This window comes from Grampus griseus (genome assembly GCF_964374135.1).
Source record: "Grampus griseus genome assembly, chromosome: 5".
Taxonomy (NCBI): Eukaryota; Metazoa; Chordata; class Mammalia; order Artiodactyla; family Delphinidae; genus Grampus; species Grampus griseus.
In genome coordinates, this window is record NC_138998.1 from 125596747 (window position 1) to 125619994 (window position 23248).

The 23248-nt window shown below is 39.2% G+C and overlaps 2 protein-coding genes across 2 annotated transcripts in view; one reads left to right on the plus strand and one right to left on the minus strand.

Annotated features, from left to right (window-relative positions):
• Positions 1 to 3655, plus strand: part of LOC309823200 (uncharacterized protein) — a gene marked incomplete at its 3' end in the record, with an annotated part of 239699 nt that extends 236044 nt beyond the window's left edge. Inside the window, exon 4 of the mRNA XM_082655342.1 lies at positions 3508 to 3655. Coding sequence (XP_082511468.1) covers positions 3508 to 3655 — 148 coding nt within the window. The remainder of the gene's footprint in view (positions 1 to 3507) is intronic.
• Positions 3656 to 7631: 3976 nt separating this feature from the next.
• The window catches only part of CYYR1 (cysteine and tyrosine rich 1), a 105839-nt gene continuing 90222 nt past the window's right edge, over positions 7632 to 23248 (minus strand). Inside the window, exons 3-4 of the mRNA XM_082655254.1 lie at positions 22735 to 22892; positions 7632 to 10123 (exon numbers count right to left, since the gene is read on the minus strand). Of these exons, the coding sequence (XP_082511380.1) occupies positions 9999 to 10123; positions 22735 to 22892 (283 nt within the window). The 3' untranslated portion in view covers positions 7632 to 9998. The remainder of the gene's footprint in view (positions 10124 to 22734; positions 22893 to 23248) is intronic.

Consider the following 23248-nt stretch of genomic DNA (forward strand, 5'->3'; position numbering starts at 1 on the left):
TACACCTAAATTTACTCTTCTCATATGAGAGCATTTGGGCAACTACAGTCTATACCCTAGTTTGTTGTTTTGTAAAAGACATTCAATAGTGAATTCAATATATACTTTCTTTTGAATGCCTATACTGCCCCAGGCATTTTACTAGGGGGGCACATATAGAGTTATGCATCCAGCAGACATGCCCCTGGTCTCAGGGAGCTTACATTCTAGTGGAGAAAGGGGACAGAATTGAAACAAACAACATTTAATTACATTTTGGAATAAGTGATATGAAGTCATCACACAGGAAATAGTGATGCAGAGTAATGGTAAGGGGTAGTTGGAGACTTACTTGGACCAGGTTGTCAGGGAAGCCTTATCTGATGGTTTGGTATTTAAACTGAGATCTGAACAATGAGAAAAACCGGGATCAGCATGTGCAAAGGCCCTGAGCTTGGAAAGAGAATGGAAATAACAACCTGAACCAACAGCTGTGTAGAGAAGTGGCGTTGTGCAGTGGATAAGAGCAAGGACTTTGGGATCCTATTAGTTGCCACCAACAAGTTGGCTCATCACCAGTGACTTTGAATATGTCTCTTCTCTTTTCTGTGTCTGTTTCCTCACCTAAGAAATAAAGCTGTTACATAAAAATATTCCTATGGTGCCTTATAGCTCTGAGTCTATGCAATTCTTTTTATTGGCTTTTTCATTCTTGAGAGCTGCCACATAGTAATTTATTAGTCCCTCAAAGGACAGAAAGCTAAAAATGATCTTAAAGATCATTTAGTCTAACACCTTCATTTTGTTTTTAAGACAATAGTGGCCCTGGAGAATTCTTCACTGTCCTGAAACTAGTTAGTGGTAGAGCTGAGACTGGAACCCAGATCTCCTGCCTGCTTTCACAAATAAATATATGATGAAACCTAGAGCAGTTGAGAAGAGACTCTTGTCTATTTTAATATATTAAATGACTCATGTGTAGATTTGTTGTTATTGTTGTTTAAGAATGAGTGTTTCAGTCAGGGCAAGAAACTAATGGCACACTCAAACAGGGTAATTTGAAGAGAGTTTAGTGAAATGCGTAAGTAAGTGTAGGGAAGCAACAAGGGATAATGCAGGACACCTGGGCTAGTATCAGAGGGGAAGCTTTATTAGCCCTAGTCCTGAATGGGCCAGAGGAGGGAGCTAACAGAAATAGCTGTTTGGACAAGGCATCCCATGGGAATTGAGACTTTTGTTTGAGAGATACAGCCCTATGATATTCTGAGTGGGCTCCTTGTTGACCAGACTCAACCAGAAGCCTAGCAGGCAAGGAAGCTCATTGATGCAGTCATGCAGTGTATACTCCTGGGGCAGAGATAGAGGGGAGAGGGGTAGAGACTGGATCCAGAGGGGCAAGGGGGAAGGTAGGCAGTACAGAAAGGTTTAATGCAAAAGGTTCTTTTACCTTTTGTTTCTATTCAATACTTTGTTCATCCAACACTGAAGATACCCAAAAGGTACCTTTTCTTTTTTTTTAAATTCATTTATTTGGCTATGCTGGGTCTTAGTTGCAGCACGTGGGGTCTTTGTTGCTGCATGCGGGATCTTTGTTGCAGCATGTGGGATCTTTTTTTTTTTTAGTTGCGGCACGCAGGATCTTTGTTGCGGCATGTACCATACATTTGCTCAAAAATCATTATTCGACGAAAAGACCTTTGCATTTGGCCCTTATTTTGGTTTCTACTGATATATCTTTAAGAACTTGTCTACAGATATCCAAAATGATAGTCAATTCATATAAAAAATTGAAATAAATAATGAGTCCATCTAAATAGTTTGATAAAATTATTCCCTCAATTCATTTGAATTCAGCCAAACAATAGTTTCAGGTAAGTGCTACTTGTTGGCCACTTATTCTTTCCTGGGAGAAATGGGCTAGTCATTGACATCATAGGATTTTGTAAGTAGTGCAGAAGGCAGTTGCCCATATTGAGCTTAAACTGTTCACTCCGACATGTCCGAAGGACTGAGTGGTAGAGCGTGTCCACGAAGAGTTTACTTCCATGAGAGATTATGAAGTCTCCTGGGTAAGGTTCATCTTAAAGGAGGAAAGAGCCAGAGTTATATTCCCCAAAAATGTCTCAGTCTTCAGAGGAGAGTGGAATGTTTTTTAATAATAATATCACTGTGTCTATCACTAGAATTTGTCTAAAATTTATCCTTTCCTTATTGATCCATGTCTAAGTTTGAGGGAGAGGAGAAGATGTGAGGTCAAAACTGAAAGATCTGTTTTCACAAAATAACCCCTGAGATATTGGGAACATGAAATATTGCTGCTTTGAGCCTAAAGTCTTCAGTAAAAGAAAAAGAAGTGTTTTCCCATTTATCTCATAGTGCAACATTTTCTTGGCTTGTTGAGGGAGGGAGAGAACAGAGGAAACTCTAGCATACTGGATTCTCTACGCTTTTAGTGGCCCAGGCCTCAGGATGTGTGTGTCCTAACTCTAATGGCACCTGAGGCCAATAGCTTTCAACAACATCTGGAGGTGGACACAGCCCCTGGGGTTATTCTTCATGATAGCCACTGCAATAGTGGGCAGTGATACTGCGACATAGCAGCTCCTGGAAGAAATCCTGGTGTCTGGGCACAGCAAACCAATTCACAGATCTTAACAGGGGTTGTCAGCAGCATGGCAGTGCCACGTGACCTTCATGTAATCTAGTGGTTGGCAAATGTCTAGCCAATTACATCTGTAAAAGGAAGCTGGAGAAAAAGAAACTGGGAGATGCAACCTGGTAACTGAAAGGCCATAAGAAATAACCTCTGGGGACTCCCAAATATAATTATAAGTTGTACTTTGCAGGAGTGTGGAAGTCCTACAGTAGCAAATGAGACCCAAGATGGAGAAATATCATTTATTAGATTAGTATGGCCTGGAGAAGCACAGACTTCATAAATATTTTAATTTTGACATTCATGTATAGACAGCTGTGTGCTGGGCAAAACTTGTTGTATTTTTTGATTGGTATAGAACTCTGCTGTTTATGCAGAATTATCTGGAAGGCTACTATTGCCTTTTTCTCATTTAAAAATCCTTCCCTCACTATTCTAACATATTATTAATGTCCTTTAATATTTTCTTGCTTATATGTATTTTTTCTTTTAAAATTCTGTAGACCTCTCGAGTTTCTAAAAAAAATGCACAACAGAAAACCAACAACCAATTCCATAACAATATGAGATGTGTACAATGTAGATGCCAATTTTTATAGTTTTTATTCATTCTTACCAATATTTATGACTATCCCTTCAAAATTAGTTAAAAGTTCACATCGTTTTGCAGATGTCTCCTTCCTTTATCCCTTTTCCATAAATATTGACTCATTACTTGTCTGGTCAAAAGAAAATATAGAGCATCCACTGAAAATTCATAGTGGTTTCTGTACAGGTGAAAAGTCATGACCTGGGAGATAACTGAGTGAAAGTATCTGCTGGGACCAGGTGCTGTATCAGAAATGAAAGGGTCCTGTTGCTCTCTATTTCAGCCACAGTGTATGTAAGAACTGGAACCGATGGAGACTAAATGATGAATTGCAACAGATGGACCAAGTGAAGGATATGAGTCATCACGATTGTTCACACATGTACAATCATCCACTTGGAACTCAAGCCATGAAAAGGCAGCTTCTATGATCAGCTCCAAGATTGCCATGGGTAGCTCTTACAAGCAAAGTGTAAATATGGATATATTTCTTTGCAGCATTAAAGGTTTATTGTCACTGAAAGATATTTTTTAGGACTGTGAAGTGATGTATCTACAGTTCCTGCAAAATGGGGATAATTTTAATACCTAGACCATGGGACTGGAAGATTAAATGTAATTAAATGTAAAGTGCTTACAACAGTGCCTGGCACCAACACCCCCCCAAACTATTGTTATTATTATGATTTAAAGTTAGATATTTTTAGGGAGGATTCCATTGAGAATCAATCTTTTTTACAATGGTATTATTGCTTTTCAGGACTTGGATACACGATCTATTGCTCTCTGTACATATTAAAATAGTAATAGCACAAAAGCTGGTAGCTATTTTATTACCCATTTCCAGCAGTTTTGGTCTTTTTTGTGTCATTTCAGAATACTCAGTGGTCTTCCAACATACCTTGAAGGAATGGTAATATGAAAACAATGGCATCATAGTTTAGTAAAACTGCCCTTAGTGGATCCTTTGGACAATGCTTCTGAAATCTACATTACATTAGGATCCATTCTATGGAAATGTGATTTATGAGGTAATTCTTTTCTGATATTTGGTTGGTATTTTTCTTATGGAAAAAATGAGAAGCTCAATTTTAATCTGAAGAATTATGAAAGTGCCTCTCCCAACCTAGCATGTTGTCTTGTTTTGACTGAGTCAGTGACGATTAGCGTGTGCATTTACCTTAGCCAACATGTGTTAACTTGTGCTTAAAAACACAATCCAGCTTTATCTGGATTGACATGCATCATAATTAAAAACCACAAAACTATATAGCCTTTTTCCCAGTTCCCTGACCCATATCTTGGATTATGGACCCCTTTTAGAATATGCTACTCACTATAAACTCTCTTCCTTTCATTCTTAAAGTTATTTTAACTTTCTTTAATGCCAAATATTATTTGCTGACCTAATATATTCAATCATCTAGTTCATATTTCAAATATCGTAGAGTGACCACCTGGGGATGACAGATGTCCAAGAGATAGTCCTTGGAGTACAAAGATAGGTACAAAAAGGGGCAGAGGTGGGACTCAATTATTTCTGATTGGAGGAATGATCAGAATTCTCAGAGTATAAGCCCTTTAGCTACATCTGGAAAGAAGAGCAGGGGTTTTACAGAAGTGAGAGGCCTATTCCCAGGCAAGGAAGTGAGGGAGTTTGTCTTGTGTGTTCAAGTGGTGGTGAGACCCAGGGGGTGGGTCTCCAAGTGCATTTTCACAGGCAAAACAGAACTTGAACTTCAACAGTTTCATTCTTCTGAACTGCTTTCAAGTTGTTCCCAGTTAACAGAGAAGATAATATGCAAGATGTGTGATAGTGAAGACATTGACTTCAAGGTACAAAAATGGGGAAATCAGATCACTTGGTTCTCTTTGGATTTTAATCAGAAAAAATTATCGATCTTTCAGGCCGTGGAAACAATATGAGATCTCTTATTCACTTATCACTCACTACTGAATGTGATTCAGAAGGTGATTCCTCTGCCTCTTCTCTAAGAAATGGCAAGTGGTAGACACTCAAAAGCTCCTCACGACTCGGGTATCAGAGGGGGAACAGAGCAGAAATAGGAATCGAAGAGTCTAACTGTGCACCATTGTTTTTTTTTGTTTTTTTTTTTTTTTTCAGTATGCAGGCCTCTCACTGCTGTGGCCTCTCCTGTCGTGGAGCACAGCCTCCGGACGCGCAGGCTCAGTGGCCATGGCTCACGGGCCCAGCCGCTCCACGGCATGTCGGATCTTCCCAGACCGGGGCACGAACCAGTGTCCCCTGCATCGTTAGGCGGACCCTCAACCACTGCGCCATCAGGGAAGCCCCTGTGCATCATTGTTTTAAACCAGTTATTCCTTAATGCATCCAGAGAAGGCAAACATTCCCAGCACATGTTTCTGCAGTCCCAAACATTTGTTGGGTTTGTTTTCCATTTTTAGTGAAGGTATTCAGGATTAGGTTAGGTAGCAACTTGATCCACTGAACACTCATCTGGAAACTTGTCTTGGAATTCTTTTCTTGATGAAGATTAAATATTTTGGAACAAAGTTGAAACAGAGGTTAGAACCGGGACCACGTTAAGACTTGTCCAGAAGGTATGTGGTATGTGTTGTACTTCATTCCCTGTCAAAATGTGATAGACTTTAGTACAGCTTGTAAATGAAGTTCATGAAAAATGCAAATGTAGTGTCTCCTTTCAATATTCCTTAGGAATGCAGCACTTACCCAGTTAGCATGGGCCTCTGTTGCTGGCTCTATTCTAGCCCTGCCAGGTCACTAAAAGCAATTTGATCACAGCCAAGCATGGCCCTGGTATTCTTTCAGCTGCTGAGTTGGCACATTCTTGGTTGAGGCAAGATTGCCTGAATTTCAAATAATGAATTTAAAGGGAATGAGATGAACTATCCTTGCTCTGGTAGGCTGACTACCAAGAATGCTCTCACCTCCTGGTATTTACACCTTCGTGTAATCCCCTCCTCTTTTGTACAGAGTGGACCTAGGGACCTGATTCTAAGGAATAGGACATGGCAAAAGTGATGGGATATCACTTCCAAGATTAGGTTTTAAGTCTATGACTCCCCTCTGGGTAGCACTATGTTTTGCTACCAGGTTCTTTCACTCTATGGCTCTTCTTGCTGTCTTGCACTGGGGAAGCAAGCTGACATATTTTTGAGTTGCCCTAAGGAGAGGCCCATATGGTGAAGAATAGGAGTAACCAACAGCCAGTGAGTCATTGAGGCCCTCAGTCCAAAAGCCTGCAAGGAACAGACTCCTGTCAATGACCACGCATGTGAGTGAGCTTGGAGATTGATCTTTCCTCTGTTGCACACTGACATGACTGCAGCCTGTGACAGTCCCTGAGCTGGAGGACCAGCTAAGCGACGTCCAGATTCTGGACCTATAGAAACCGAGATAATAAATGTTGTTGTTTCAAGCCACCAAGTTTTGGGGTAATCTGTTACACAGTGATGGATAACTGTTACACCTGCTTATAGAAGTGGTAAGGCCTGGGATTGGGGGCACAAAGGTTGGAAAGAGAATTAGGTATGTATATTTGTGTCACTGACCTAGATAGAGTCTTTATGACCGATGTCCTACCTCTACTTTTATTTATTTATTTATTTATTATTATTATTTTTTTTTTTTACGGTACGCGGGCCTGTCACTGCTGTGGCCTCTCCTGTTGCGGAGCACAGGCTCTGGACGCGCAGGCTCAGCGGCCATGGCTCACGGGCCCAGCCGCTCCGTGGCATGTGGGATCCTCCCGGACCGGGGCACGAACCCATGTCCCCTGCATCGGCAGGTGGACTCTCAACCACTGCGCCACCAGGGAAGCCCTATAGGTAAGATTTTCTAGAGCAGCACTGCCCAATAAGGTAGCCACTGACCTCATGAGATTATGTAGCATTTGAAATGTGGCTAGTGAGACTGAGGAATTAAATTTTTCCTTTAGTTTAATTTAAATTCATTTAAATTGAAATAATCATATGTAGCTGGTGGCTAATGTGTTAGATAGCTCAGTTCTAGAGGCTGTCATCCTTATGTTATTCTTTTGTTAATTTATTTTTGGCTGATATTTATACAACATTTTCTACATGCCAGGCACAATATGTAGAATGTTATGTGTAGTCATCCAATTTTCACAAAACCTGATGAAGTCGATTCTATTATTTACATTTTCCACAGCAGAAAGTTGAATTTTAGAGAGATGAAGTGGCCTGCCTCAAATCATCATACAGGCAGGAGACAGGATTCAAAACAAAGTTTATCTGGCTCCAGTCCCGTGTTTCCTGTACGGAAGAACGAGGCTAAACCGGCAGAGATGGAGGGTGAAACAAAATAGACCCAAGACAATTTAAAATATGACTCCTGTTATAATTGGTTATTTCATTTTATTGCTTATTATAAACACTTTGGACATAGCAAATACATTAGTTTTTAAATAACCATAATTCAAAGCTTTCATATCATATACTATTTCCCCCCAAGATGTGTGATCTATGAAAATAATCAGTGAACTCCAAAAGGCTATACTGATATTGTGCACATTTACGCGATCGTGACACTAAATACAAATAGTAAAAATACTCATCTGTTGTACGTGTGTGGTTTTGTGATATGCTTTAAGGGAGGCCATAAAAAAACTCAAAGAAGAGAGATGGTGTGGATTGTAATAGCGCCTATGTGGGTCATGTTTGCAGAACATAGAAGGTATGCACAGTAAACATTTATTGACAGAGAAGGTATGCACAGTAAACATTTATTGACAGTGAAGGTATGCACAGTAAACATTTATTGACAGTGAAGATGATGAGAATTCAATTTCTGCTGGACTCTCCCTCTCCATTTTTTCTTAAGTGCATTGGGAAACATCATTCTGAATGTCACAGAGGCTCTGGCACTTTGAGTTGTGTAGCTACAGTGTAATTGGGTCTGATCGCACTTGCAGAAGGGAGATAAATTAAAGCATATGCACTGTTAAAATTGTGCTAAAATCTCAGTTACTTGGATGGACTAGAATGCTTGAATGCTTTCTGGCTTCATAAGCAAGAAAATCACCAGTGCCTAAAAATCAAGCAAGTCATTCCAAACAAATCTAGCTTCTAGATTTCACTGGCAGTTAGACTGTATTTCAGTCAGATCAATGTATTTGAAAGTAAAATATGCTACTTATATGAGCTACTGAGTTTCCCAACTACAACTACTGAGTTCCTGAACTGTAACTTTTACTTTAAGACATTTCTTTTGGTTGATTTGTCCAGCAAAATCCTTAGCATCATTTTGGGATTTCACTGAATTGTGCTGATGATGTTGGATTAAACATTTTAGATTTAATTGAAAAGTGACAAACAAATATAATCATCTATTCCCAATAGTTTCTCAATGTACAATTTTAAATACATGAAAGGACCCTCATAAAAATAGAAATGTTAATTTAGGTCACTGGCAGCAAAGTATGGCATATTAGAATTATTTATTAAAAACTTTTACACCTAAAGTTTCATAAAACTTCATAAAATATGGATTTTGGCAAAAGGCATAAAATTGGCATAAAATATGGATTTTGGCAAAAGGCAACAGTTTGATGTCAATATCTTACTTTTCCATTAACTGTATAACTTTTTCAAGAGAATAGATTATTAAAATATTACAAGAAAAGCAGAAATTTGTCTAAGCTGCATGTGAGTGGAGTTACACAGAACAGAATCCAAACTTCATTTTTCCCTCTTCTTTTTGTAAACTTTTGTATATCTTCCTGGTCGGGTTCTGAAATTATACTCCCTGATGTAAAATCCCATGGGATTCTGGCTTCTCATCTTTTAATCTGAAATGAAGTATTTGTTGCTTGTGGAACTTGGTAAATTTTTTTTCACAGTTGGAGTAACCTTTATCATAATACACTAAATAAAATCAGATGATTTTTAGGTGGCAGTATCTAGCATTGACAAGTTCTTGGCTTCAAGCAGCTGTTAAGTCCTTTTGATTGTTTTAAGTCTCAAATTAGATAGATTCAACTATCTCTGTTATTTTCATTCTTGATGGCATAGAAATTCACCTCACATCTACCTAAAACATGAGCAGAGCTTTTGGGGCCCGTTGAACCCATCTACAGTTTAATTTAGCTCTCCCTTCTCGAGCATGTCTCTACCGGGTAGTCAGCCAGGTTCTGTTTGGAGTCTTGGTGATAGGGAGCTTCACAAAGCAATCTAGTCAATATGAAAGCTTCAGCAGCCCTTTCGTATACTAAAACCAAAGTTCTCTTCCTGTAACTTCCATCTAGTGTTTCCAACAATATAAGGCACAGAGTAGGCTTTCAGGCACTCGATCTGCATTTGTTGATGAACAAAAAGACTGAACAATTCTAGTTCTGACTTTTAAAGCTACAGAGTATAGTTGTTTCCTTATGTAGTCCAGGTTATCCTCTTGTCTTACATAAATCTTCTCCTTTTCAGGATCAATATTGCAATTTCCTTCATTTGTTCCTTAAGCAACATGAATTTTCGATGTTTTGTCTATCCATTACTCTTCTCTGAGTGTGCTTATGTTGATCAGTAGAACTCTTCAAACGTGGTCCCATTGAACCCAACATAATACCCCATATGGGATCAGCTCTGAGTAGGGTAGAAACCCTGAATCTCTTCTCTTAGCCTGGACATTCCACTTGACATATCGTCTAACCCAAAAAGGTATTCCTTAGGGCAATCCTTTCCTGTCTGTTTCTGGGTAGAGACATTTTATCCCGGGCAAGATCTCTGATTGGCACATATTCTGTTCTGGGGGAAGGATTACTTCCTTGAATTTCCAGGATATGGAGGGGGTGGAGAACGCTGTGCTGGGGTCGGGGAGTACGGAGGGGGCAAGTCTGCACAGTGTTCCATCTCATGGTCGTAACTGTAGGGGGGTGGTGCCACTGGAAAAGAAAAGGAGAAGGGCATCAGGCATTTAGCAATAATTGAATGTCCACTATATTTGAGCCACTAGGCTGGGTACTTTGGGGGAGGACATAAGTTTTGCTTTCAATAATTATAGTTTTATCAGACTGGCGACACACATGTATGGAAGGGCAAGTGCTATAAAAAGTGGTGCCATTGGCCAAAGTATTTAGAATTGGTGGCTTAGGGCAAGTTTCTTGGAAAGATGATATAGAAGGGGCAGATAGAGAAGGGGCTAAAGGATGATTCAATTTGAGCAAAAGCACCAAAGCAAGAGAGAACTTTTGTTCAAAGCAAAAGATACATGGAGGAGAAAAGATGTTGAGTAATCTGATTGTATCACCATCATGGTGGGCTTTTACAAAATTCTAATTTAAATGGATAACTAATAAGAACCTGCTGTATAAAATAAATAAAATAAAATTCAAAAAAACATCTAATTTATTTTTTTTTTAAATTTCATACAATTTTATGGACTTCCCTAGCAGTCCAGTGGTTAAGACTCCGTGCTTCCAATGCAGAGGGCATGGGTTCCACCCCTGGTCAGGGAACTAAGATCCTTCATGCTGTGTGGCACAACCAAAAAAATGTTTTTTCATATAATTTTTAAAGGTTACACTCCATTTACACTTATTACAAAATATTGGCTATATTCCCATGTTGTATAACATAGGGGTCAGGGGAGTGGGGGGTACAGACTATTGGGTGTAAGATAGGCTACATGGACATTGCACTTTGAATATCACATAAGGAGTGTGTGATATGCAGGCATCAGAGATTTTTTGAATATGCTAGTGAGTATGCTTTAGGAAGGTGACTCTTTCGGCAGTATGGATTCAGGTGGAGCAAAGAACAGGTGAGATGATGTAGTAGCATATGTGAGGGATGATAAAGGACTCATGGAAGTTGCGGGTGGGGATTATAGGAGCCCTTGAGCAGCTGAGTGCTTAAGTGATGACTGGGTAGGTGGAAAAGGGGTCGAGGGTAAGAAGGTGTCGAGGTATTGGGTACCTGGTTCTGGGCTCCTGTAACTTGGAGGGTCATGGAGCCATTACAGAAATAAGAAAAAAAAAGGAGGACAAGCAGGTTTAGAAATGGGGATGGAGAATTTAGTTTTCTAAATCTTATTAGAAAAAGTGTCTTTAATTTTTTATTGTACTATTATAGGACAGTGTGTTTTAAAATCACATTTAATACATTTGTTATGACTGTATATAGACATCTATTTTGTAGTGCTCTCCACCCCGTCTCCAGGGCTGGAAGAGAGGTACTCCTTGAGCACTCCATGTCTTTAAGAACCAAATCACTCGACAACATCTGAGCAACCTCTCAGCAACCCCTCTGATGATTTTCCAGTAATTGATTTATCATCAAGATTGTGATTCTAGTTGGAAATTGACATGTCTTAATTGCTTGCTGTGAATGTAGCCTAAACCACAAGACTAGTGTTATAATAATGCAAATAAACAGCCAAGCTTTTACTTCTAGAATGGAAGAAAAGAACAAGCAACATTTCAACAAACTTATTTCTAAAACGTCTTCTAAATTGTACTCTTACAATAAGATTATGACGGTATTCTGATCAATATGCATGTATAAACATAGGGCCTCACCCTATATGCAAACACAAAGTTTCTTCTGAATCTCTTTATTTAAAAAAACCATTTAATTAATTTGTATTGGAGTATAGTTGATTTACAGTGCTGTGTTGGTTTCTGCTGTACAGCAAAGTGAATCAGTTATACATATACCCACTCTTTTTTAGATTCTTTTCCCATCTGTATCTCGTTAACTTGGCTCTCTCTACCAGGAGCTTGATGATTTAAACCAATTACTGATCTGCCTGTACTTAGGGATGTGAAGAAGCAGAATTGAGGCATCTGACACAAGAGAAAGATGGAGACACAGAACTGGGTGGGATGTCCTCTGAGGGATGCTCTGGTGAGCAAAGGCTTTGCAAGTCTCTCGTGGGCTGAGCAGGCCAAGGGCTCAGAGCAGAGGACACAGATCTGTGGAGAAGGCAGCTTCTCCACGGCTGCTTTAGACCTGGGGAGGCTGGCCTATTCCAAGCTTTGTTTTCTACAACAAAATGGAATAACTCCTGCCAGAGTCTAAACACACATTCCCTCTGCATTATGCCTACTCCTTTGCTTCGTTATATCCAAGAGGACTGAGACAAAGAGATTTATAATAAACTTTATGCAAGGCAAGAAATGCAGCCTCCATGTAAAACAGGAAGTTACAGCTGGGTTCCCATTGAACTGTTTCTTATAAGCATGTGGGTTCTAAGCTGTTTTTATGATGAAGCTTTTCCTTGCCTCCCACTTGAGAAGCACACACCAGATGATTCTACAGATCGACTCTGCATCCTTCTCTGTCATGAAGCTGTGGTGTGTCTTTATGCTTCAGTAACAAAGCATTTATATTTTTCCATCTGCATATAAACTGCTGGAGGACATTTCAGGGAGATTCCCTATGGTTTATACAGCTGCATGTTGAGCATGAAAATCTAAGATATGAAACAGTGTTCTTTCATTCATGTAGCCTTTGTTATTTTGATAAGGTGATAATATAATGCTGAAGAGTGGTATTTGGAGGACTATATCCATCATGAAATAAACACGGCACATCTTTTATAGTACTAGCTGCGGGAAGACATTTTGAAATAATAATGGTATAACTGTGGACTGTGCTATCTTTCTTTCTTACAGATAAAAATGTTTCACTAAGAAGTAAACTTTTCAGGGTATCAATTTTAGAATTCTTGATTAACCCTAAGAGGTTTTGTTCTCTCTTAAAGGTCAAATCATCTTTAAAAGATACATGGATGCAGCTGGAGATATGGTGCTTTTGAAATTCTTTCATAACCAATAATTCTAATTCTCTGACTTAAGTAGGGCAAATATGTCATTTATCATGTATGTCAATGTAGTTGTGTAGAATTTTGCAAAATTTAGGGATGCTATGAAATTCATAGGAGGAAGTTAATGTTTTTTTACCCACTCAGGATAACATCTCTAAAACAAATATAAAGGGAAGGTGCATGGTGTTAATAAAAATTGTACAACATTATATTAGAAAATGTGGAAACAGAGGAAAATCATCCATAATTCTGTCACCACAGTTTAACGAACAATATCTTTATATACTCCCTTCTAGTCACTTGTGTTTTTATATCCTTGTAGTTATGTAAAATAGTCTATGCTTTTTCACTCTGTATTGTAACAATCTTCTTCATTCTGCTACGTATTCTTCATGAACTCTATTGTTAACAGCTGTACATTATTCCACTTACCATTCACTTATTTTGAGATTAGCAATTTTTTATTATTATAAATAGTGGAGTGACAAATGTCTTTCTACATATAGACTTTTTATTACTTTGATTTAGTTTTTTAGAATAAAATTCCAGGAATCAACTAGCTGGCTATCATTTAATATTTTGGTAATTTAATACTGAAAAACTCTCACTATTAAAATATCCCTTAATTTTACATTTCTTTGACAGTTTTACGTCTTGTTTATTATTTATAATTCATATTGTGTGATTTTTTTGTTTGTTTTGAGCTGATAATTTACAAACTGGGATCTTAATTAGAATTAAGATACAATTAAGATAACGAGATATAAATATGTATACAAAGTTATTTATCTTTTCTATACCTTTCTAAAAATAACTTTGTCAAAATGATTAGCTATGGTATTTTTACCTTATTGACATCCTGAAGTTTAAAACTTGTATCTAAGAAAATATATGTGGGCTTTTCATCCTTTTTATCTCTTCTGTATTGTTTCCAAGTTTAAACATTTGTCTTTCAGATATCTGGTTCATAACCAATCTATTTTTGAGTTTTTCCATGTAAATTTATATATTTGGTGCTTCCTTACATCTGTTATTTTACATCAGAGTTTATTTTTTCTAAGTTTTAAATTTTGATTAAGCCAAAGTATTGAAGCGTTGCCTCTTAATCCTCACTTTTCACATTGTTTTGTTATCTCGCGTTTAGAGTTTGTGAAATTTTAATCACTTGTTCGGTTCAATTACCAAGGCATATCTTTTTTTTTACCAGAAACACCTGATTTTAATTATTATTGATTTTCAATGATTTTACTATCTGATAGAACAGGTGAAATTCATGACTTATTTTTTAACACTTTTTAAATTTATTTTTTCAGTTGAGATACAACTGACATAACATTGTGTAAGTTCAAGGGGTACAATGTATTGATTTGATACATTTATATATTTCAATATGATTACCACCTGTTAAATTAATTAAACAAGGAGGTTATTAGACTGAGGTGGCTCTAATGCCATGGTGTCTATGTAAGCAAACCAAAATCTAAGCTGCAAGTGCCTCAAAGTTATGAAATCAAAATGCTAAGGACAACCAATCACAAACAGCCAACTAGGCTTTAAGTTAAAGGAAATCAAATAATTTCCTTTTGTTGCTTCCATGCTTCCTCTGTATAAGGCAGGGTCCCCCTAACCACTTTGGGTTTGGTGCTGCCCCATTTTTGCTCAAATAAACTCTTCAAGATTTTAATATGCCTCAGTTTATCTTTTAACACATCTTAGCATTAGCTGGCACTTCTATCACTCATGACTTATTTTAAAAGACAACTTCTACGAATGACCCAATTTCATTTCTTTTTATGGCTGGGTAATATTCCATTGTATATATGTACCACGTCTTCTATATCCATTCATCTGTCAATGGACATTTAAGTTGATTCCATGTCCTGGCTATTGTAAATAGTGCTGCAATGAACATTGGGGTGCATGTATATTTTGGAATTATGGTTTTCTCAGGGTATATGCCCAGTAGTGGGATTGCTGGGTCCTATGATAGTTCTATTTTTAGTTTTTTAAGGAACCTGATGTGGATGAACCTAGAGTCTATCATACAGAGTGAAGTTAAGTCAGAAAGAGAAAAACAAATATCGTACACTAACGCATATATGTGGAATCTAGGAAAATGGTACAGATGAACGTGTTTGTAGGGCAGGAATAGAGACGTAGACATAGAGAATGGACATGTGGACACAGTGGGGAGAGGGGAGGGTGGGATGAATTGGGAGATTAGGTTTGACATAAATACACTGCCATGTGTAAAATAGATAGCTAGTGGGAACCTGCTGTATAGCACAGGGAGCTCAGCTCGGTGCTCCGTGATGACCTAGATGGGGGGGATGGAGGGTGGAGGAGGGAGGTCCAAGAGGGAGGGGATGTGTGTATGCGTATGGCTGATTCAGTTCACTGTGCAGCAGAAACTAACACAGCATTGTAAAGCAATTATACTCCAGAAAAAAAAAAAAAAAGGACAACTTCTAACATTATTACTAGGAGCAAACCTTCTCGTCACCCTCCCCCAAACCCCACTACTCACAATTCACCTGAACCCCACTCAGAGCAGAGGCCCACAGAGCTCCTGGCAGGTCCTCCACTGCCTGCCCCTCACCACACAGTACAGCCCTGCCCGTCTCTTCCTCTACAATGGCCCGAGATGCACCTCCGGAAAGGGTGACATCATTAGAACCTAGCGTCCCCCTTCCTCTCAGATAACATCAGGACACGTCCTGTCACGTTTACATCCCTCTGTTAGCATGAGAAGGACAAGCTCCTAGAGCACCCTTCAGTGTAGATCTTTAGCTCTGGAAGGCTTTACATATCTAATCTAATTAATTTTCCCAAGTTTCCCCACCGCCTTCACTGTGCTCAGTGGAACACAAAGTCTGTCATCAGAAGAGCCCTTTGTACCCTCACCCTCTTTTCATCCCTTTACATGTTACCCCAGCTCGGAATATAAGGAAGTTCTTCTCCAATTGTGTCTGTTTTCTCAGAGAAGTAACGTCGGCTGAGAGAGAGAAAGGCTGAGGGTTGGGTTTTTTTCGAGCTTTGAGAAGAGAGAATACATGAGACAGTTATCTCAGGAAGTGAAAGGGAGCATTTGCTTCACCTTTCTAATTTAATTAAAATCTGGTTTTCCATGAGAGGACAGCTTCCTCTGTAGCACTATTAAATCAGAGCTATCCTTTTTCTCCCACATCCTACATTTTATGGGACCAGGAGGTATGCAGGGTGTTCCCTGTGATTCAGCCATTTTTAAACAACTAATTTCCCTCTTTAAAAACCTGAGCTTGAAGTCTGTAAGTCTGTTTCTGTTTTGCAAATAAGTTTATTTGTACCATTTCTTTTTAGATTCCACATATCAGCGATATCATGTGATATTTCTCTTTCTCTGACTTACTTCAATCAGTATGACAATCTCTAGGTCCATCCAAAAGAACTTATGGTTACCAGGGGGGAAGGGTGGGGGGAAGGGATAGACAGGGAGTTTGGGATTGACATGCACACACTGCTATATTTAAAATAGAGAACCAACAATGACCTACTGTATAGCACAGGAAACTCTGCTCAGTATTCTGTAACAACCTAAATGGGAAAAGAATTTGAAAAAGAATAGATACATGTATATGTATAACTGAATCACTTTGCTGTACACCTGAAACTAACATATTGTTAATCAACTATATTCCAATATAAAGTTAAAAAACAAAAACAAAAACCTGAGCTCTTTTGTAGCATATGCCATGAGATTCTGCTACTTTCTGCTCCTCCTTGTTATCCATAGCTGTGCTTCTCTCTATCCCAAAATCTCACTTATTGAAGTGCGGTACGCGGGCCTCTCACTGTTGTGGCCTCTCGCGTTGCAGAGCACAGGCTCCGGACGCGCAGGCTCAGCGGCCATGGCTCACGGGCCCAGCCACTCCGCAGCATGTGGGATCTTCGAGGACCGGAGCACGAACCCGTGTCCGCTGCATCGGCAGGCGGACTCTCAACCACTGCGCCACCAGGGAAGCCCTCAGTTATTGAAGTTTTAGTATCAAGCCCATTACTCTTCTCTGCATCACGACTTCTGTTATCATTCTAGGTGATTTCAACATCCACTTGCTGAAATAAATTTCTAGCTCCAGGATGGAGCCACTACTGCCTGGGTTGCCACCTCAGCAAACTGAAGCTTAGGTAACTTTCACGTCATTGAAAAGCTCTGCTTAAAGAGAAACTCAGTATATCCAGTCAACTAATCCCCAAATGCCAAGCCGACTGTGGACTCTATACTTAACTTCCTGGTTCCTTCTCACCCCAAACAAGGCTGCCTCTGTGGCCCCAGCCAATCAGATAGTTTCTATTTTTCTCTTCTTCGTTCTTTATTCTTCACCTTATAAAAGCTTCCTGCCTTCTGTCCATTTTACTGTTCTCCCCATGAAGACTTTTTGATTCATGAAGTTTGCATCACCTAAATTGTCTTCTTTAATCCATTTTTAACACATGTAACCCTGCCTCTCAGTCCTTTGAGCCTTTTGCCTTCAAAAATCTTTTTCTCACCCTTACTGTAACCAATTATGGTACCATTTTGTAAATATGACCACCCACTTATCTTTCTAGAATATACATCCCAATACATCTTGGACCTCACCTGGATTTCTGATTTACTGATGGCATTAAAAAAATTAATTTAAACTGATGTCACCTCTTTCCTGTCTTCATGTCTTTCTTCATTCAGCTTAGATTTATGGTCCATCACAAAAATTATTCCTGTGCATCTATCATCAACTTTCTCAACTCTTTCTCTCCCCATTGCTTCACAAAGCTCCAGTCCAGCATTTTGGCTACCCCAGATCTGTATCTAGGAGCTTAATATGCTTAGAGCAAAATGCACAGTCATGCTGACTCATTTCACTTCAAATGCATGACCATATTCTTAAGTGTGGAGGCCCTTGGCATTGCTTGGAAATTGCGCATTAGGCATTTCACCACCCCTCCATTCTCTGAGATTACTGTTTCATGTTTTTTTCTTTCTCCTTAGCTACAAACACCTCCTCAAGCCACTTGCAGCCTAAGACTTGCTTCTTATTTCACTAAAAAATAGATACAATCAGAAGAGACCATCCTCATATCACCAAATCCTTTGAGTGCATGAGTCTTTTCATGTTCAATGTGGTTGCCCTCAATTGTGAATTCAATTATGCAAATGGAGATTGGATTCCTTTTTTTTTTTAAATAAATAAATTTATTTATTTATTTATTTACTTTTGCCTGTGTTGGGTCTTCATTGCTGCACGCGGGCTTTCTCTAGTTGTGGTGAGCGGGAGCTACTCTTCGTTGTGGTGTGCAGGCTTCTCATTGCAGTGGCTTCTCTTGTTGCAGAGCATGGGCTCTAGGTGCTCAGTATTTGTGGCTCGTGGGCTGTAGAGCACAGGCTCAGTATTTGTGGTGCAAGGGCTTAATTTCTCCGTGCATGTGGGGTCTTCCTGGCCCAGGGCTTGAACCCGTGTCCCCTGCATTGGCAGGGGGATTCTTAACTACTGTGCCACCAGGGAAGCCCCTTGGTTTCTTAATGAAATATTTCCAAGAGATTTTAAAGAATACAAGCCAGCTATTTTATAGAATGTTCCTCAGCTTGGGTTTGTCAGATAATTTCTCATGTTAAGATTCAGGCTATGAGCTTCCAGCCAGAACACTACACACGTGAAATTGTATGATCTTCAAAGTAACACCCAAAGGTGCAAGATGTACATCTGTCCCTCTTTGTTGATATTAATTTTTACTTCTTCGTCAAGATGTTGTCTGGTTTCTCCACTATGTAGTTACTATTATTCTCCTTGTAACTAATGAGAAATCTAGAGGTAGACAGGTTGAGAGTATGCAAATATCCTGTTCCTCAGCAATGTGTCCCCCAAATTTAGCATCAATTGATGAATCTTGTTCTAAATTTTTCTTATGATGGTTTTAAATGATGATTTTTTTACAGTTCCACAACTTCTTTCTACCTGCATCTTTTGGCATTTTTCTGTTATCAAGAAACTCAGATCCTTCTTCATTGTTTATCTACCTGTCTGTCTATCTAAATTCATCATCATCATCATCTATCTGTCTATTTGCCCATCTATATTGTCTATCTATCATCTATCAATCAATCAATCTATCATCTACCTACCTACCTACCTACCATTAGGGACTCAGTAATGTACTTCATGGCATTTGATTTTTATATCTTTGCCAGGCCTTTTCTTCTGTTCTTTCTGCGTTATTTTCCTTCAGATGTGTGTCATCCAAACCCATTTTTAAAAATGAGTTAATATAGTTACTTTCTTTTGTTTATACTGAAGTTCTGGAAAGTAGGGGAAACGTAAGACTTGACAAATAATTATTGTTTTCACACTGATGGTTTTAAAAATAGTTGTCGATAAACAGGACACAGTTCATGCCACCCAACATGGCAGGAGTAAAAAACTATTTCAGATGGTCACTGTCCAACACTAGGTTGGGTGTGGCATATTACCTGTTCTTGGTAATCTACTCCCAGTGCAGAGTCATTTTTGCTGTAGGGTTCCCCACTGAGTGCTTTCACCAAGGGATGAGATAACCTTGACTAAATTATTTTCTACCCATTTATGTGGCCTTCAGGCTGTAGGACTATTCAATAACTTGAGTGATTATTCAATTAGCACAGGGTTAATTAATTAATGTGGGTAAAATTATTTTTTATTTCCATAGATGAAAGATTTTGAAAAGCAGTCAGTACTACTCTGTGTTATTTCCTGATCCTTTAAGTAAAAGCTTAATTAGGGACTTTGAGAAGGAAATGAGAATCAAGCAAATCATGTTTTCAACGACCTAGTCTTTTGCAGTGAAAATGTTTCCATCATAAGGTTTATGATGTTTTTGCATTATTCAGTTCCCAGAACAATGCATTTACTGAAAATGCAACATGGTGCTGTGATCTGCCAGTATAAATAATGCTACTAGGGCTCCCCTGGTGGCTCAGTGGTTGAGAGTCTGCCTGCTGATGCAGGGGACACGGGTTCGTGCCCTGGTCCGGGAAGATTCCACAGGCCGTGGAGCGGCTGGGCCCATGAGCCATGGCCGCGGAGCCTGTGCTCCGCAACAGGAGAGGCCGCAACAGTGAGAGGCCCGCGTACCACATAATAATAATAATAATAATAATAATAATAATAATAATAATAATGCTACTAGAATAAAGTTTTTGAAAACCTGTTTACATGCATGAAATAGAAACCTCAGACTCCAGAAGACATTAAAATATTTTGCATTTTCTAGTCTAGTTTTATAAAAATATTTAAAAAATTAATTTTAACTACACTTTTTGATCAAGAAAAGTGAATCTGGAGCATTATGTACAGATTGCTTCTCCTTATCTTCTCTCCAATTAATGTCTCTGTCAGACTCTCCTCTTCTTCTCCTGGGTTATGGATTGGCCAGGTGAAAATAGGGAGATCAGGAGAATAAAAAATAACTCCCCCTAATTTTTCCTTATACCATAGTTTTAACATTGTTATACTAACCCTAACGATATTCTTGGTAAGTTGGAAAGATTCAAAATAGTGAATTGCTTTTGTAGTGAGTAAAAGCTATACATTCCAGGGTGGAATTGAAGGTAAAATTTCTAGGCATTGATATAATTAAATCAGATTTTGTCATGATATTCATTCGTTCAGCCATGTCTGCTGAGTGCCTGTTACATGCCAGTTCCAGTCTTGTATGCTTAGGATTGAGTGGTGAATAAAATTGACAACAATCCCTGCCTCACGGAGCTAATGTTCCAGAAAGTGGGGATAGACAATAAATAATAAACTTAACCACTAGGTGAACAATGTGGTATCTTAGAAGATTAAAAGAAGCACTCTGGACAAAAAGTAGAGTAAGGAGGATTGGGATGCTATGGGGGAGGGACACATTACAATCTTAAGTAGGGTGATCAGGGAAGGCCTCATTCAGAAAGTGACCTTTGACAAAGACTTGAATTAAGTGAGGGAGTCAGTGTTCTAGGCAAACCTAGATGGGAGTGTGCCCTGTATCTTCACAGCACAGCAAGGAAAAAGTATGAGTGGAGCCAGGTGGCAAGAGGGTGAGTAGAAGGAAGTGAGGTCAGAGAAATGAAAAAGAGGGACCAATTCATGCATTGCCTTGCAGGCCTTGGTATAGAATTTGTCTTTTACTTTGGATAAAATGAGAAACCACTGGCTTTAAGTCTTCCCCTGGGGGAAATGGGGAGCCGCTGGAAAATTTTGAGCAGAGAAGTGATATGATTTGACATTTAATCATCTTAAATGTGTTCAGTTTGCTACTGTGTTTGGAATAGACCCCTGGGAGGCACGAGTGGATGCTGGCAGAGCAGTTAGGATGTTTTCACAGGAATGAGTAGGAGAGCTGATGGTGGCTCCCACCAGAGAAGGAACAGTGGGAAGTAGTCAGATACTCTTATATTTTGAAGATAGAGCTGAGAAGTGTTCCTGTTAGATTGCATGTAGATGTCAGGGAAAGAGAGGAGTCCAGGATGACGCCAAGGTCTTTGGCCTGAGCTGCTGGGAGGCTGGAGATGCCACCAAATGAGATGGTGAATGGTGAGTGGAGGAGGCTTTGGGGGGATGTTCGGAAGTACAGCTTTAGACATGTGAAATTTGAGATATATCAGTTAGACATCCGAGTGTAGATGTTCAACTGGCAGTGGGATCAAATGAGTCTGAAATTCAGGAAAGAGGTTTGGAAAGGAGATATATAACGTTGGAAGGCATTTAGCATGTAAAGGGTACTTAATACCATGAGGTCAAATGATAGAACCAAAGAAGTGAGCGTTGATACAGGATGGAAGAAGACACAAGAGTGAGCCTGGAAGCAGTCTAACATGGAGATATTGGAGAAGAGGGAGAATGGACAAAAGAGGACGGGGAAAATGACCATGCTCACACTCATCTGAAATTTGCTCCCTCAAGCTGAAGATGGTAGGGAAAAAGTTAAGAGAGGAGAGACATTACTAGGGAATTGATACTCAGGGCAGACTGGATGTAGAAGCTACCTTATTCCTTTCCTATAGGGGCTGAGAGAGAGGACATGAGTATGGATAGAAAATTATCTTCCTAAGGATTTGTTAAATTTAGAACTTGACTCCTTTTTATATATCAAATTATATATATATACAGGTTGACTTAAAATGCTATTGAAATCAAGGCAAAATGCAGCACTTTGTTTATGTGTTCAATATATTTATATGTGGAACTTCTAGTAAATTCTCAAGAAATACTTGTCAAATTATTAATAAATTACCTTTTTGCTGATAATTTTACTATTATGTTAAGACTGTTTTCTTTGAATAAGGGGGACACGTAAAAACTTCCTTCAATACTTTTTCTCAAGACATACATACCTATTGAATCAGATGCCAGTTAATTCAGCCATGTAACTTATTCTTTCTCTATAATTATTTGTCAGAACTCACTAGGAAATAGACACAGTGGGTGTGAATTGTCTATTCCTCTTCACTATGGCTGATTGGCAACTGTAGTCAATAAGACAACCACTGAAAATATGAATGTATTCAAATAGGAGGTAGATTTTATTATGTGGATCTAAGTAATCTCCATTGAAAGTTAGAGCTTCAATCTACATTAATTTAGAAATATCCTACATACTTGGAGATTATTCCAGTGAGTCTTCTACCCCAGGAGGACAGCATAACTAACAAATCTGACTCTTCCTTCAGAAAGAGTAAGCAGTTTTGCTTACCAGGGTAGGAGGAGATGGCATTGATGTGGGTGGTCCTGATGACACCCACCCGTGTCCCACGGTTGTTTTTCATGCACATGCAGATACATATGGCAATTCCAGCAATGACCCCCATGATGAATACGATTCCAAATACTATGCCAGCAATTGCTGTGCCCCTAAAAAGGAAAAGCGAAAGTACATTTATTGAAAAGGCTCATAAAGATTCCTCAGCCTTTCAACTATAGTTCCATGACTACATGACAAGTGCCCCTTTAAATATGTTCTGAAGGATAATGTTAAAAAAGACTCATGTTGGGCTTCCCTGGTGGCGCAGTGGTTGAGAATCTGCTTGCCAATGCAGGGGATACAGGTTCGAGCCCTGGTCTGGGAAGATCCCACATGCTGCAGAGCAACTGGGCCTGTCAGCCACAACTACTGAGCCTGCGCGTCTGGAGCCTGTGCTCTGCAACAAGAGAGGCCGTGACAGTAAGAGACCCGCGCACCGTGATGAAGAGTGGCCCCCGCTTGCCAC